The sequence below is a fragment of the Galleria mellonella genome, unplaced genomic scaffold (assembly GCF_026898425.1).
Source record: "Galleria mellonella isolate WM207_F2 unplaced genomic scaffold, CSIRO_AGI_GalMel_v1 utg905, whole genome shotgun sequence".
Lineage (NCBI taxonomy): Eukaryota > Metazoa > Arthropoda > Insecta > Lepidoptera > Pyralidae > Galleria > Galleria mellonella.
The window spans coordinates 2671147-2688219 of NW_026442174.1; the positions used below are offsets into that span (position 1 = coordinate 2671147).

General features: G+C 31.5%; 1 protein-coding gene across 1 annotated transcript in view; it reads left to right on the forward strand.

Moving 5' to 3' along the window:
• Window positions 1-17073, forward strand: part of LOC113510777 (steroid receptor seven-up, isoforms B/C-like) — a gene marked incomplete at its 5' end in the record, with an annotated part of 119120 nt that overhangs the window by 32712 nt on the left and 69335 nt on the right. The window contains 1 exon segment of the mRNA XM_026894313.3: window positions 7085-7630. Within this exon segment, the coding sequence (XP_026750114.1) occupies window positions 7085-7630 (546 nt within the window).

The following is a 17073-nucleotide window of genomic DNA, read 5'->3' on the forward strand; positions in this document are numbered from 1 at the left end:
TATATAACACTCCTCTTTTTGGGTCGGGAGTAAAAAAGTTTTTCTATACTCCATTGGCCATGCAGCTTGGTATAGCATTTTATATCGCCTTTTTCTTGTCTTATAATGGTTCCCATAGTTACCACTTAATACATTCTGAGGATAAAAAGTAGTGGTAATAAATATGCTTACTATGTCACCGCGCTACTTGTAATTTTATTTTTCTTATAATCTTTTCTAAAGTATGTTCAAGTAATTTACATTTACTGTACCTACATATACCTTAAAATCAGACTTATCTAATAACTAGCTTTTACCCGCGACTTCGCCCGCGTGACCGAAATATGCTCACTGATAGAGATAAAATATAGCATAGGTATCCTTTTCCAGTCCACATAATACGTGTACACCAAAATTTCATAATAATTGATAAGGCGCTAAGAGATAAACAAAGAAACAAACTCACTTTCCCATTTATAAAATTAGTAACGATTATACTAATCAATCAATCTCCATGTGGTCCCAGGATAGAATGGGCCACCCCTTCCTTTCCCGTAGGCGTCGTAAGAAGCGATTAAGAGAACTTGATGGCAGAGTGCTGGGCAGCAGCGCCGCTCTTAATATATCACCAAAACCTAACTGCGGTTGCCTACCCGTCTGTCAAACGTGACAACTACTGGCAAAACCCTACTTACGGGGAATGCCTATGTTTAGCAGTGAAACTGTTTACTACTGAACATACAGTTAACGGCTGATAAAATGGGATAGAATACCATCGATATTTTTCATATCTTTATTTTTTTCTCTTTCTATTCTCATTTAAAAAAAAATTCAGAGTAATGCCAATTAAATTATGTACATAAAGACTGGGGATAGTTGGTCCTTTTGTTTTCCATATATAATTTCTTTGATATAGATCAGATTTTAATTATCTTGGTTTTTTTTTATATACAACTTAGAATGGCAAACAAGCTGACGTGGGCCGTCAGCTTGTTTGCCATTGATGCAAAATGCCTGATGGAAAATGATAACCGTCGCCTATAGACATGAGCAGTACCATGGACATAACAGAGTATACTGTTTCGCCCATGGTACCCCCCATGCGTTGCCATTCCTGAGGACTCAGGTGTTATTCCTTCGTACCCAGTAAATTCACGCCATATCCTACCCTTCAAACCGAAACACAGCTATGCAAACACAACTGCTTTACGATTGAAACACGAATGGGACAGAAGTACCCAAGCAATCGACTTTTGTACAAAGTCTCCCTCTGGTTAGTACTAAAGTACGTGTATAATATTTAACTAATAACTGAACATACCTACAGTAAAGGTGGTTTTGAGTATATTCGATCGGAACTTTTCCTTATTAGTGCATACATCGTTGTTCACAATTAAACGTTTCTTTTTAAGATTACAATATCATCATCGATGTGATTAAATAACTTCTTACCTACTGGTCTAATAAAAGAATATCTAAATTCATAGTCTATAAATTTTCAAGGGTTCAAAGACTGTTAATCCCTAATCAAGTTAGGCATTTAGAAAATCAATATTTATATAATATCCCGTTACATGGCAAGTGGCAATTTGATTTGTAATATAAACATAGCTAATTTCATTTAATCCCACCAACTATGCGTGGTGTCGAAGATTTCATAAATACGAGAATCAAAGTGAGACGTCGTCATAATATGCAAATCACTACTAATGGATCTAGTTTTGTTATGGCACGGAAAGCCCGGTGGTATTATACTAATTTACATTAATTTCCATTCATGAAGATCTTTCAATATGTTTAAAATGGTCTCATATAATGAAAACAAATCATTCATTAGTATTTTTAGTGAAGTTAATAATATAAACACGACTGTAGTTAAAACTCCTTGATATAAAAATACTGTAAATTGCACAGTCTAATTAATTTATCATAATTATCATTAATATCTTTCATACATTTAATAACATACTATTAATTTAATTCAATTTTGATTTTTTCTCAAACGTAAAGCCTGATATGGTTGTCTCTAAATGTAAGAACAGTTAGACCTATTTCAGTAATGCATTTATTGTACTAAAACGATTCACTGTATTTTATGTTGGTGATCCTATAAATAATTAATCTAAAATGCAAATAATTATATCTAAGATTTTGTTTGATAGAAATAGTAGTTGACACATAAAGCTATAGATTATGCCATGAATATCATAGGACATGCTATTGCTACGCAACCTTCAGATGTTTTGATTTCTAAGGCCAAATTGTTGGCTTTATCTTGCCAAACATTACACTAGTTCTCTAAAGTTAGACCAAAATCTACGCATGCATGCGACTTAAGTGAGTAATAATTACATAGCATTTTCAACAGTAGTTTTGCATAATGATCTAACCCAAAATTTTGATGGGTTTTCAAGTTCTAATTTGTCATTACTTTTATCCTAGTTGTTTCATATTCTGATATATAAATTCACAAAAGAGAAACCATGGACTCAATATATTATAACGTACTCATCATATATAAAGCATCATTTTATAGCTTTAGCAAATTTAGAATATTGTCTAGTCAAATAATCCGAAATTCAATTTTGGAGCTTTTGAATTCAGCTAAACTTTTGGCGTCACCAATCGAACGTAACAGGTTGAAATTTCGAGTCATAATTAGTTGCTAAACGCACTAAACAATTGCTTTGTTCTGGCTCGCAGCGAGTCATCGATTACGAGATAGTGATGTACCGTCGATCGAGAATCGAGATGTATCGGCAGATAGCGTAATGACGAGCCATTAAGCTAGGTGTCGAGCGCGTGGGAGCGTCCGCGCCCCACATTCTCCAAGACCGTCTAATCGCCATCACAATTACTCTAATTCGGCCAGAATTATTCCCGTGTAATATAACACTTTAATTGAATCGATGTAACTTATGCCTCTCGAACGTATTATTTGTAAATGATAACATCTATACACAATCACGTATTGTTGGCCCGAAAAGAGCATATAATTCTATAATTTCTTTTAAGACCATAACAACCTGGCTGCTGGTGACAACCGCAAAAATTCCAACAAAATGTCATTATAAGAGCAAAAAAATAGAACCTGTTCACAGGTTTATCTTTCGTCTTCAAGTACCGAAAAAAAAAGATAAAAGAACTGCGGGGAGCGCGTGCGCAAGCATTCGCCGCACTTTACTCCCGCCAAAAAACGTTGCGCCTCGGAATGCTTGGCGCGTCAGATATTTTTGTTACGTCGACCATCTGAGAGCATGTCCGAAAGGCGATTAGACGCGACGATCACTATTTCCACGTACATTCGTTATGCTTCGAAAACTATGGTTTACTGTCATGACCGTCGGATGCTTGGTTCTAAAACAACAGGCCAATTTGGATTATTTCGCGTTTATCAGCAGGTACGTCACGACCTGTCATTTAAAGGGGGCGTGTTGATTAATTGTTTTAAATGAGAGTAAAGGATGGAACAAACAAATCATATTTATTGACGATATTTTAACAATAATAAAATTTTACTTTAAAAAATTAACAAATATAATTAATGTTAATATTTCTTTTTAAGCGGCTTTCAAAAATTCTTAATTGTTATGTATTTTTTTCTTCAAATCGTGAGGAAAATACCCAATATGTTTGCATTATTAATAATTCTTATTTCAGTCTATTGGGTTTATTCCTGTGGTGATATCGTATTAAATATGTCACTATTTAAGTCGCTTTTTTATGGACTAAAATCACTTATATATAAATTTAAAGAGACTTACTTAAAATCATTATACGTTTTTTATAATCATTGTACCAATCATCATTTCAAAATATTTAATTAAAAGAATTCTGTTTTATTACTGTGTTAATCTTAATGGTCATCTTATCAAGAAACTCTATATTATCTACGATAGATGGGGACTTAAGTAATATGTGTTAAACTTAATCATTTCATTATCGTTGTCGGGTAAAATAAACTCACTCGTTTGCAACTAAAGATTTAAATAGGTAAACTCTCATGCCAGCGTAGGCAGAATAATTTATTTGACTTGCCAATGGCTACTAGCCTTCGTTTTTAAGATAAATTGATTCAATCTATACTAAATTAATTACGACTCGTACGAAATCCACAGGAAAGAAAGGGGTGGCCCTTCCTTTCACGTCGGTGTCGTAAAATGCGACTAAGGGAATTTTATGGTCGAGGAATGGGCAGCAGCATCTCTCTTAAAAAATCACCAAATAGTTAACTGCGGTTGCCAACCCGCCTGCCAAGTGTGGCAACTTTTGACAAAACCCACCGTATAGGGGAAGCCTATGTTGTGCAGTGGACAGTTAACGGCTGGTATAACGATGATGATGATGATGGTAGTAAATTAATTAGAAACAAAACGGTTGTTTAAACGTGTTAATATCTAAAACTACTAGTCGAATTTAAAAAAATCTTTTTACATTTGATACGTCTTTTCTTAGAAAAGTTATAGATTACTTGATATCACGATAAGATCACAGGTGATGCCTCAAGATACAGCTAATATTTCAATACGGACACTCAGAAAATCATCAAGCAATACTTTTTCAGTCATGCTCCTACTTATAACTAAGCAATAAAATGAAACGCCTCATAAAAATCTAACGAGAATCGATTTCACAATGGTGAATTCATGAATGAAAACATTGTCCAATTCGCACGTCCACCTGCTGAAGTCGTGATCATCAAAAACATCCGAGTAACATTTTTGAATCAACCACAACTGACTCTTAGATAGAGTAAAAAATATCCATGATCCACGAAAAATATATAAAAGTTCGGATAGTGTAAAAAAGAATTATCTATATTCCATTTGATGAATGATTTTAACCTTAAAACTGATAAATACAAATTTAAGCTTTTTATTTCTTTGGCAACTATTACACCTGTATTTTGTTTATATTTACTAAAAAATAAAATATAAGTAAAATATAAAAAAAATAATAAGATTTGTAATTTAGTAGCTTGTAAACTCTTTTTCTTTTTTTCTCTTTACACATAAAAATAAAGCTTTGTTCTAGTTTGTTATATTGTATCAGAAATGTGAAATTACTATTATATTATTCATTTCATTATATCTCAATAGGTATCAATTATATAGTATATATCACAACAAAAAAGAAATTGGAAGAATTATTAAAATCAATTAAGATTTTGCCTTTTATATTATTTGTTAGTTTGTTTATGGATAATTCTCTTAATTATTTTCAAAATATCATAAACATAAGGAAAATTTAATATAAAGTCAAATAAAATAAATGATATTATAGAGAATATAGAAACCATAGGTAATAGAGGTCAAACACTCGGCTAGACGACGATTTAAAAGGCATTAATAGAAATTACAGTGCAGCTTATAGGTACTTACGTCGCAACGAGAGCTGTATAAGCAATAATAAGCAGCAACGGTTGTGTTTCTCTCTTACTTCATAATCATAGCTTATGTAAGATACATTACTTATTATAGGAGTTTGACTATAATTTCGAATGGCAATCAAGTAAAATATTTCAACTAATATTTCGCTTTAGCGCTTACTAGTTATTGTTACTTGCAACTGCGACTTGGAATTTATAAAATTACGTGCTTCTTCATTTTTAAGTTTTATCATTATTTTTGGCTATTGTCTTGTTTTAAAATAAGATTATTATTTTGTTTTTAATATGTTGACCAATAAGATATGGTACAAAAGGTAACCTTAATACTATAGGCATTCTGTGCCAACCAGCCTTTAGGATTGACTAATTTTCAATGTATTTAATTAGCCCAGGCGTGGTTGTTTTAAAAATTGTGATTTCACAATCGACTAATGATTGTTTTTTTTTTTCTCTTGCAGATTTTAATTCTATTTTACATGATAAATAATTGTTTATTTACTTATTTTACACTTTATTTCACCTAGTGCATAGATTGGCAATACAAGGATATAGAGGTATTTTTTTGGTGAGATTGTTTTGCGCCGAACATAACTAATGTAGGTTACGTATTTACTATTTATATAAGTCTACGCATAGAATACTACATTCACTTGTAATTTGTAATAACAACAAAAATAAGAAAGAGAGAAACAATAGGTAACAGCTATAGCCAAATTTTCACAAAATCATAAAACAATACTAACCAAACTTGAATGTAGTTGTACCCCCACTATTCCTTAATATGCGTCGGAATAGGAAGCATTATTAATAATTACGTGTCTGGCGGTTGTTAGGACAACATAAACGGAGTTATTGCTGCCATAACGCAAGTAATGAAGTGGTGTTCACATGCTAATTGCGATCTACCGTACGTGTGTTAACTGCGTTATCCTAACCACGAATGGTTTTAGAAGCCTACTAGATGTTGTAATTGTTTAATGTAAATAATTCTAGTCACAATTAATTAAGTTGACGTTAAAAGTATGACATCATGCTAATGAAGCTTCTGTTACACGAATTAGTAAGCAATTTATATATACCTACAGATGAAATACGTAAAACTAAGAATCTACCCACGCTATAGAAAATATTAGGATAGAAACTTCTTGAATAGAAATTGAAATGATTAATATTGTGATCCACAAAAAAAAACAACTTCAATTGTCGCAAAACCAGTTATTTTTATTTCAAAACTAAACTACTGTTCCGATTTAGATAAAATTTCTATTGAATCAATCTGTAAGTATATGTTTACAGATAAAGAAATCATTTTCTAAATCGGTTTAAAGAATAAGAATAAGAATAAGAATAATTTATTTGCTCGAAATGTGGTACAAAGGTCTTAAAATGGTAACTGAACTACACATTTCGCCTTATCTAAAGGCATGCAAATTTTGTCTTAGCACTTGTTAAGTAAAAGTTTATCAATTATGTATGTCCAAATAATTATTCTAAATACATATTAATTGTTACATTGAATTAGTTAATTAGTGTCCAGCCAGATAAAAACGACGAAGTTAAGAGGTAGCAAACATAAAAAAAAAAAACAATATAACTGAATCTAGAACTTGCTTCTTTTTGAAAGTCGTTTAAAAAGTAAATTAAAGACAACTTTGTATTATTTATATATATTTAAACTATTGCGAAAATTCTACAACATTTTTTTCTTTGTTCCAGCTGTACAGAGAGGGCGAGTCCCGCCGACGCAACCCGCTGGGCTGGCACTCCCAGGCCAGTTTGGATTATCGAACGGGGACCCAGCGGCGGGCCTCAACAGCCATCCTTACCTCTCCTCTTATATCTCGTTACTCCTCCGGGCTGAACCCTATCCGACGTCAAGATACGGCCAGTGTGTCCAGCCAACCAACGTTATGGGAATAGATAATATATGTGAATTAGCCGCCAGGCTACTCTTCTCAGCGGTAGAATGGGCAAGAAATATACCTTTCTTCCCAGACCTTCAAGTGACCGACCAAGTGGCGTTACTAAGACTTGTTTGGTCAGAACTGTTCGTCCTCAACGCGTCTCAGTGTTCCATGCCCTTACACGTGGCACCGTTGTTAGCGGCAGCCGGCCTCCATGCCTCACCAATGGCGGCGGACCGGGTGGTCGCCTTCATGGACCACATAAGAATCTTCCAAGAACAGGTGGAAAAGCTAAAAGCCCTCCACGTGGACTCGGCGGAGTACTCCTGTCTGAAGGCCATCGTCCTCTTCACGACAGGTAAAATTTTGGATAGTCTTTTTGGAGAAGCGCGGCTGTTGCTTTACAGGGTGGCCGGGGCAGGCAGTTCTGTGACGAACTACAGCGAATTGATCGGTTTGGTGAGGACACATTTAGACGCATACGCTGAAGCTAGTCGCGTACAGCAACCGCCTGTGCCGCCCCCGCCATCCGCCGCTTCTTCAGGTTACTATTCCACGCTTGACGCGTCACTTGGTGTCAATTCCTCGTTGTCATATGGCAGTTTCCTCTCTACGCCGACTAGGTTACCGCCAAATTACACGAGTAGCCCACGAATGCCGGAACCTGCTGTTTCATCTCCATTCAAGTTATGGGACAGTGGTGGCTCGAAAATATTTAAGCCTGATCAGGGGACTTGACACCAATTGGATTGCTAATGGGTTTTGGTTCGTTGAGGTGTCGGGTGATAGCGAATGCGTTCACTGGAGTTGGATGAGATCTCAAATGTATCGTGTATTTAAGCATTAGTTAAGATTATATCGTTAGCGCGCTGTTTGTATACGGGGATAATAACTCTCACTCCTTGGATGGCGGTCGGACCGATGAATGGGAGACTGCGACTTATTGTTCTCAGATATTCCGTGATTCAGGCGCGTATCGTGATAATGTAAATATATTACATATATTCCATTGAAATCTAAAACGTTGAAATACCATAGTGTATGTAAAATAGGCGCGTTTATGGGGCGTCAAATGAATTATTTAATTTATTCCGTGTAAATTATTACGTTATTTTTTTTATTAATACACACGCGTAATTTATTATCTCTAATTCTTTTGTTTTATTTTCTTGATATATTATAAAAAATATTCCCTTTTAATAGTATGAATTATTATTATTATGAATACTAAACTATTTTATTGTGTAGAAGTTTATTATCGATGCTTCTAAAATATAATCGTGTGAAATTACGTTATACATTCATAATGCGCGAGTCTTTATGGAAAACAAGTACGTCCTAACTTAGTTAGGTTATATTTATGTATATTAGACTGATTGTCAGCTATAAACTTTCATTTTCCTACTCTTGCCGCGTATATGATTATGGTAACGTACTCTCTCGGGCAGTTTCTCGTTTATTTTAAAACGACGGACTTTATGCCACATATTACTGTTTTATGGAAACTTAAAATTGATTTTAAGGCTGTTTGGTTCAAGGAGGCGAGATATCATTTTCATAGGTTCAAATATGTGTTTTTTTTTAAACATGCCTCAGTTATTGGTGATATAAAATCAATTTACATATAATAAGGTATATGCTTAATAGAAGGTAATTTAAAAAAGATGTAAGTATAAGGCATATGAAAGGTAAAGGTTTATTTCAAGCAAAATAAGAAGATGAATGGTTGTCGAAAATACTAATAAATGTCATTGACATATCGTAGATACTTAGCTATTATTAACTTCAGACCTAGTCGAGGGACTTTTGTCTACGAAGGACATAAATCCCCGTTATATCTGAGAAAGTAACTGGAATTGTTCTCATCCTATGTTTTATGCAATTAAATTTGTTTTGGTTGACAAAATAGTACGCCGAAAATAGCCCCCACCAACACAGGCTCTTAATATTTTTACATAAAATTTCTAGTGACTTATTACAAACTTTTATAAACTAAAGAGAGGTTTAGATCACGTGACTTCAAGGTGGCCTATTTTGTCTATGATTTTAGTATCAATTTAAAGTGTGGCTCAAATAATCTGTAAAAATGACGTTTTTTAAACGCTCACAATAAGCTACGTGCTCTAGTAAGTGACTTTTCTTCCTCGGCTTCGGATACCCTTAGTTCAAACTTTTACTCTAAAGGTATTCAAATCCAACGAGTTTAAGTGAAATGCATGATGAATGAGAAGAAATGTTTTGAGAAGATATAATAGAAAAGCATAAAATTGATTTTTTAAAGAGTGATAGAATTGTGATATTTGTGGTAATGGGCATACTTAGAGGAAACAATACCCCAGTCCTCAGGAGTGATGACGCATGAGGAATGCCAAAAGTGGTGTGATTATTTTGTGATAACTGTAGTGTATATTACCTACAGGTTATGTTAAACAGCTTGTTTGCCATACCCTTATTGGGTATAAAAAATTGGAGTGTTTTAAGTCTATTGATATACATTAGCTCGTGCTTTGTTCTACTATAAATAGGTAGGTTTATTTATTTTTTATATTGGTATTAATTGATGATCATTTTAACTGTAAATTATAGGAAAATGTGTAGGTATTCAAACATAATTAAATTTAAAAAAGTATATATTAATATTTAATTTATGCAATCACATACTTACGTTTATTCGATTTTTAAAATAACTATTCTACAGCGACGGTATCTAACGACATACAACATAAAAATAACAAAGAACGCCATCTAGTGGCTTATAATTAAATATGTAAATTTTTGATTTTTTCTATTAATGTTTGTAAAACAAACATTAATAGAAAAAAATCTAAAATTTTAATTTCATCCTATACAAAATTGGACAAGTGCCACCCCTGTCTCTCTACTGGAGAACATAAACTCGTCAAATGCTCGATAATCTGCTCGTAACAGAGTCGACGGCTTCCGACATCTCCGCGACACTTTCGCCACATATCAGACTGCACCTTACATTGTACACTATGGCTTTGTATTGTGCGATCCTGTAGCTTTGTTTAAAAAAAAAAACTAATATGTATCTGTTATATTTATAAAACCTTTAATATATTCTTTACCTTTAATATAATATATACCTTTAATATAACCTTTAATATATTCTTTTTCTCTCTTTCGGTCTAATATTATTCTTTTAATTCAACTGCGTATATACTTTGATTATAAAATAATAGCTAATAGATAACTGTTAATAAATATTAATACAAAGTAAAGAAAGCAACTAAAAACTGGTAAAAATTAACTAAAAATTTGCTCAACAGTTAGGGTAGATCTTTCAAATAACTGTTAAAGTTATATGTGGAAAGATATTTATTTGAGTGTATTTAATAAGCTTATTAAAAAATAAATTACAAAATTACATTATTACAAAGTTCGTGTTGAAAAATAACGAAAAAAAAAATTCACAATTCACATGTTAATAGAAACTGTTATGATCTTATGGAAATAACAGTATAGTCGATGATACTCATAACAGTGAGATATACCTAGAATATTTAGTTAGACTATCAAATAACGTATTCTTATACACAATCCGAATACCTAACATTGTCACTAGACTAAGCGGAATATAAAAGTAGTTACTGTAGTCCACAACTGAGTCAGTCGACAAATTTGTGTAGACCCTCCGCGCCTCTCGTGTCCCATCGAAGTGTTCTGTTGTGGATGATAATAAAGGACCACTGCTCGGTCTACAGATACTGGCCAGTGAACATGCCCAGGGGTACGATGAATATGCAACACCAATAAACGTAGTTTTATCCCAGTAACTTTCTCCATTCGCAACGCCCAACTCAACGTGGCAGGATAATAGTGTAAAACTAACTTTGCGAGAGGCATCACATAGATTGATTCATTAACGTATTTATACATCGACGTGTAGTTGGGTACAATATTATATTGATAAGGATATTTCGAATACGGATTTAAAATAGATTTAAAAAAAATATGTATTGTAAAAATGTTATGGCAAAAAGTGCATAAATTGAATTTTCAATTGAGAATAATAAATTTGTGAGTGGCCTAAATACATGGCAAAAACATAATAACGATAAATACTTCTAAATTCAGATATCTTATAATTGAATATAAAATTTACAAAAAAAAAAAAAACATTTTCCGTTTCTTTACAATTTAGAATAATACTTGAAGCACAAAGTACCGTTTAGTCATTTATTTTAACATCACAAATAATTATTTGTATGTATCCGAAAGTCGATAACTTGATAAAGTGACGTCCCAAATAAGAGACCTATTATTTTACGCGTTCCGTGTGGTCGCGCAGAGACAGTGACGAATGCGCCCACTCTCACACCTGGTATCCGTCTATCTAATATTCTAGTATCACATGATTTGGTTACTCTTTACCTAGGGTTACATAGGGTGCAATTTCTAAATATCGCTATGTTCTATTTCATATTATCCAAAAACATTTTGATACATAAATAAATTAATTAAAATCGTGAACATACACACTAATAAACGACTAGACATTTCGTAAATATATAAAAATTAAAAATATTATTTGAGCGCAAAATCGTACATTTAAAAGTAGATTTTACCATGAAATGTTTTCCGAAATTTTTGCTTCGCATAGAAAAAACATTTGATGCTAAGAAACATGATACGTACCGTTTAAAAATAATAAAAATGCAAAAAATATTAATATTCAATTTAAAGTTGCTGATATAGTCATATAATGATAAAAAATCAAACAAATTAAGAGATTTAAAAAATAGTAAAAATGTGTAAATTAAATTATAATAATAAACTTATGCTCTTATGCGCTTTATACATAGCATATTAATTTACTTGGAATCTTGATACTCATATATCGATGTTCTAATTTAATTTATACTAAATCATCTATTTTTCGGATTCTATTCAGCATTACATGTTTCTAAATCCATTTTTCCTTTTATAAATATTATCTAAAAATTTCACCATCTAAAGAAAAATGGAGCTAAATTAGTACAGCGCATAATGTGTTCGCGTCATCTCCGTATATCTATTTTGATAGGTGATTCTCTAAGGCGTGAGAAAAATATGCATACATCTGATCGTAAAAGTGATGTTCTACACTGATACTTAGACAGCAAATGATGAACGATAAGCGACAATTATAAAAATATTATTTATTTATTTAACTCTTTATTGCACCATAAATAAAAATATACAATGACAAGTGAATAATTCAAGTGAAATACAGTAACATGAATACAGATTGAAATATACACATAAAGGTACAAAAGGCGGTTTTATCGCTAGGGCAATCTCTTACAGACAACCTTTTTTTATTTATTATTTATATATATACTTAAAAATTAAAAATGAATATCTAATATTAAATATAAAACTCAAAATTGCTTTATGTTTTATCATAATTTCAATCGACACTCATTAATTAATAGTATTTCTTTAAATTATTGTTTTAATTTTTAAACCAATCAACTTCATAAACATATTATACAGAGGAGCTGTCCATTGTCAAAAATATTCAAAGGTGATGGACCATAACATAAAAATTAAACATGTGATGGAGGTTACTCTTTGAAGGCTATAGACTCATTGTCAAATGTTGATTATACTCATTCACAATCAAAGGGAAGACACTTAATTGCAATATCCATAACGCTTTGTATTCGTACGTCATTTCTCAATATTTAATGTCGGTTTTCACTAAAAGAATAGAACGACAGTATCGTAATACTGAAAGTGTTTGTTTTATTCGACAAAAATGTAACTTATATGATATTTTGACAAAAAAATAACAAAAATTTTGAAAAATCCTTTAAAAACTATGTAGGTAAGATGACGAATATCACAGACTGGCCACGTTATTTTAACGTATCAGCTGCATACTTTTAAATAAAATTTTCACAAATTTTAGAAAATGAGTATTGAAACATTAATTTTATTTATTTATATACTAAATTAATTTAATATTTTTTATTATATTAATATAATTTATTAATTTATTTATATCATTAATTAAATAAGAATATTATAACAAATATATACATATACAGAAAATTCTCTGGTTTTTTATCAATGCATGTTTTTATACTACATTATATTCCCTTAGTATTTTTCTGTGAGAGAAACAACTGTGAAAATTCGTAATACATATGTATCACTAGTTATATTTTTCGACAGATGATTTATTCTGAAACGGTCTCTCCGTTAACGTGCAATATTTTTATATCGCTATATTCTGTCAGTGTAGAATGGTGCAATGGCGTTTTTAAGGCCCTGTAACCGGCTATTGACTCATATAATGTATTGAATGCATGTTTGTTTTACGCTTAGTCATATTCCACTTGAATGGTAACATAGATGGACTTAAGCTGTTATTAAAGTTACTTAAGAATTAAGAATAATAGATTAAAATATTTCGACCAAAGTCACTGAATTCAATTTGATTTAGTAATTTATTATAATTACATACTTTATTTAACAACTTCAATGCTCTTAGGAAGGTTTAATTTTATCTTCTATGTAATTTTAAACAGCTTAAATTTGATTTGAACATGAAAAAGAACGAGGTTTTATTTTTTATCTGGACTGTATTTTTTTTCCTGTATTTTTATATGTTACGCGATATTTTCGTCAATTGTGATATTTATAATTATTATGTGAAAAAATTAAAATATTTCGATTTTAATCATATAATTACAAAATTAATCGAAGTTAAGTCGTTTTTTTTTTTAGTTTGAATAATAAAAAAATGGAGTAGGTAATTATTGAGGTCCAATGATGACAAATCTCTTAAGAGACGACCCTCTGAGGACCTGTCCGTTTTATATCGCATTTTAATAACGTTAACGCTTCAAGCAAAAAGGATACTGCCGCGGGCTTGATCTTAAGACTTTCAGGCATAGTTCACACAATAGAGCCGTCTCGTTCTAACACTAAACCATCGGTATTAGAGTAAGGAGTGCATACAATAGCGTGTAACGGGACAGAGTTCGTGACGGCGAGACTGCGGGACGAGTCACGATTTTGAAAAAGTGTCGGACGGCCGGGACGCGCTCGCCGTCCCTCGCGTACCAACAGCTTGTGGGACAAGCTACAATCTTACTCAACTACAAATATATCCCAAGCTAGAGACTAACCCCCCTTATTAATAAAAAGTAAAACCTCCTTAAATAGAACTCCTACAACATTTTTACTATTACAGTATTTTATTACTTTTTTTCAAATTCAGAATAGCAAAAACAGATTTATAAAAGGTTTGTCGTTTTTATAAATGAAGGAGCATATATTTTACTACGTAAATAGACTGATAAAGTAGAACAAAAGTTTGTGCTATTTTTAACCTGAACGTTATATGCATTTAAAATTTTAATAATTGCATCAATTCGTTCATATCAGAGCCCACATCCACTCCAATCGTGAACGTAAGTGATAAGATGTTTCGTAGATTTTCTACAACGACATATTTCATAGACACAATGAACAACTGTAAATATTGTATGTTTACATATACATATGGCCTAGAAACATGCAGTTTTTGCTTCGCAAAGAAAAATTATAGCTTCAATGATCACAAAATTGTGTAGGAATCAAATTAAAATAAGACCAACACAGTAGTAAACTATATCAAAACCAAAACAAACAAATAAATACAAAATTGACTACGTTATCGCGTAACATAGTATCAAAAGAATGAGACGAATTAAAAATATCCTCCGTATTAGAAAGTTTGAATTAATTAATTAATTAATTTTATTTACTAAATAGTCGTATTGGTGATTGCCAGTAGCAAATTTTAAAATTAATGACAATTATGAAGCAATATTTATCATTGTATAGGTGCGTAAATGTTCTTTTTGCAATAACTAATATAATACAGTTACAATATAAAAGAGTTCCATTAATAAAATTGATTACAATTATTAAAAAATATTATGTATTATTAGTATTATAAATGATTTATGTATTATTTATTTATTACAATTATTAATAATATATAAATCATGTTATGTTTTTACAGTATTGACCATAAATCATATATTACAATTATTTAAAATGTCTTTTACAGATAATTTATAAAAAGTTACAGGAGTTTTTACGTACATCACCAACTAGTGATCTGACCCGGTTTCGCACAGATAGATAAGATTTTCGAAAATAACATTTAGTCATTGTTATTTGTTGATAATATAGCTTTCTACAGGTGAAAGAATTTTTAATATCTATTAAGTAAGTTTGGAGTTTTTTGTTATTATTTAAGCTGTTAAATGTCCACTGCTGGACATAAGCCTTCCCTCATTGGGTAGTTTTGCCAGTAGTTGCCACGCTTGGCAGGCGGATTGGCAACCGCAGTTAGGCTTTTAGAGATGTTTTAAGAAGGACGCTGCTGCCTATCCCTCGCCCTCCCTAAGTCGCCTCTTACGACATCCACGAGAAAGGAAGGGGTGGCCCATTTTACGCCGGCACATTATTTTTGAGTTTATTCATTACAAACAAACAAATCTTTCCTCTTATAATGTTAACATAGATAAGAAAACCTAAGTTTACAAAGTGTCTATAATAATAGCATAGCATTGAATAATTCATTTATATTTCTTTAGCATGACTACTTAAATTATTTTTCTTTAAGTAATAAATTATATAAGGATTTAAATTAATTAATTTAAATTAATATTGACTAACATTTTATTATTATTAATACTGTCTAATTTATTGAGCTTAGTATTTTATAATAAATATCATAACATGCTGTCGAAGATTAGTATATTAAATGTTAAAAACTGTTATAAACCTGTTTAGTACTTTCAAGATTATTAACAGATATACATAGCGGACGAATTTGCTTTATATTTATCATTACATAAAACTTCTTTTTTTTTTTTACTTTTATAGAAAAAAATATAAGAAGGAAATCAGACATCTAGCGCAATTCACCACTGTTTTTGAAATCATCACCTAAATATTATCACAACTAAATAGGTTTTCAAAGAAATAATGAGTTAATCTATTTGTACGCAATTTAATTAATATTTTGGCCGTTGTTGTCACATTGTATCTTATGCTTGCAGTAGCGTAAACATATATACTGAACATTTTTACTTTCACGGTTGTTTTTACTCTTGGTAATAATACACATGATAAATGTAAAAAAAAAATACATTATTTATATACTATATAAAATATACAATGTTTTCCTAGAGACTACAGCATAAGGTTCTTAAAAAAATAAAGAGGTTTCTTTAAGATCGGCAATGCACGTATATGCCGCTAATATTGCAGGCATTTTTGGGCTACGGTAACCGCTTATCATCAGATGGGTCGTATACTTGTTTGCCACCTCAGTAGTATATAAAAAACTAATATTATAATGAGGAAAGATTTTATTTTTTACAATAGTTATAACTCATAAAATACTTAACCAATTTAAAAAAAAAGCACCTATATTATCAGTGTATGTATATGAATATAATAATGAGTATGGATAATATTTATATTATTATATGTATCACATCTTCCATATTTAGAACTAACAAAATTTTTCATCGTGCCTCCCACCAAATTGTTTATAATTACTCCTCTCCATCCAAAGGTTGCCTGGAAGAGATCGCTCTTAGCGATAAGGTCGCCCATTGTTTTCTCATTGTGATTATTTCTTGTAATTATTTATATTTATAATAAGTTTACTATTGTAATCTTTTGGAGGAAACAATAAAGAGTATCTATCTATCTATCTATCAGCAAAAAATTGAGTTGCATATTATTAAAAAAAAACCCTACACCATTAAGTATATACTGGGT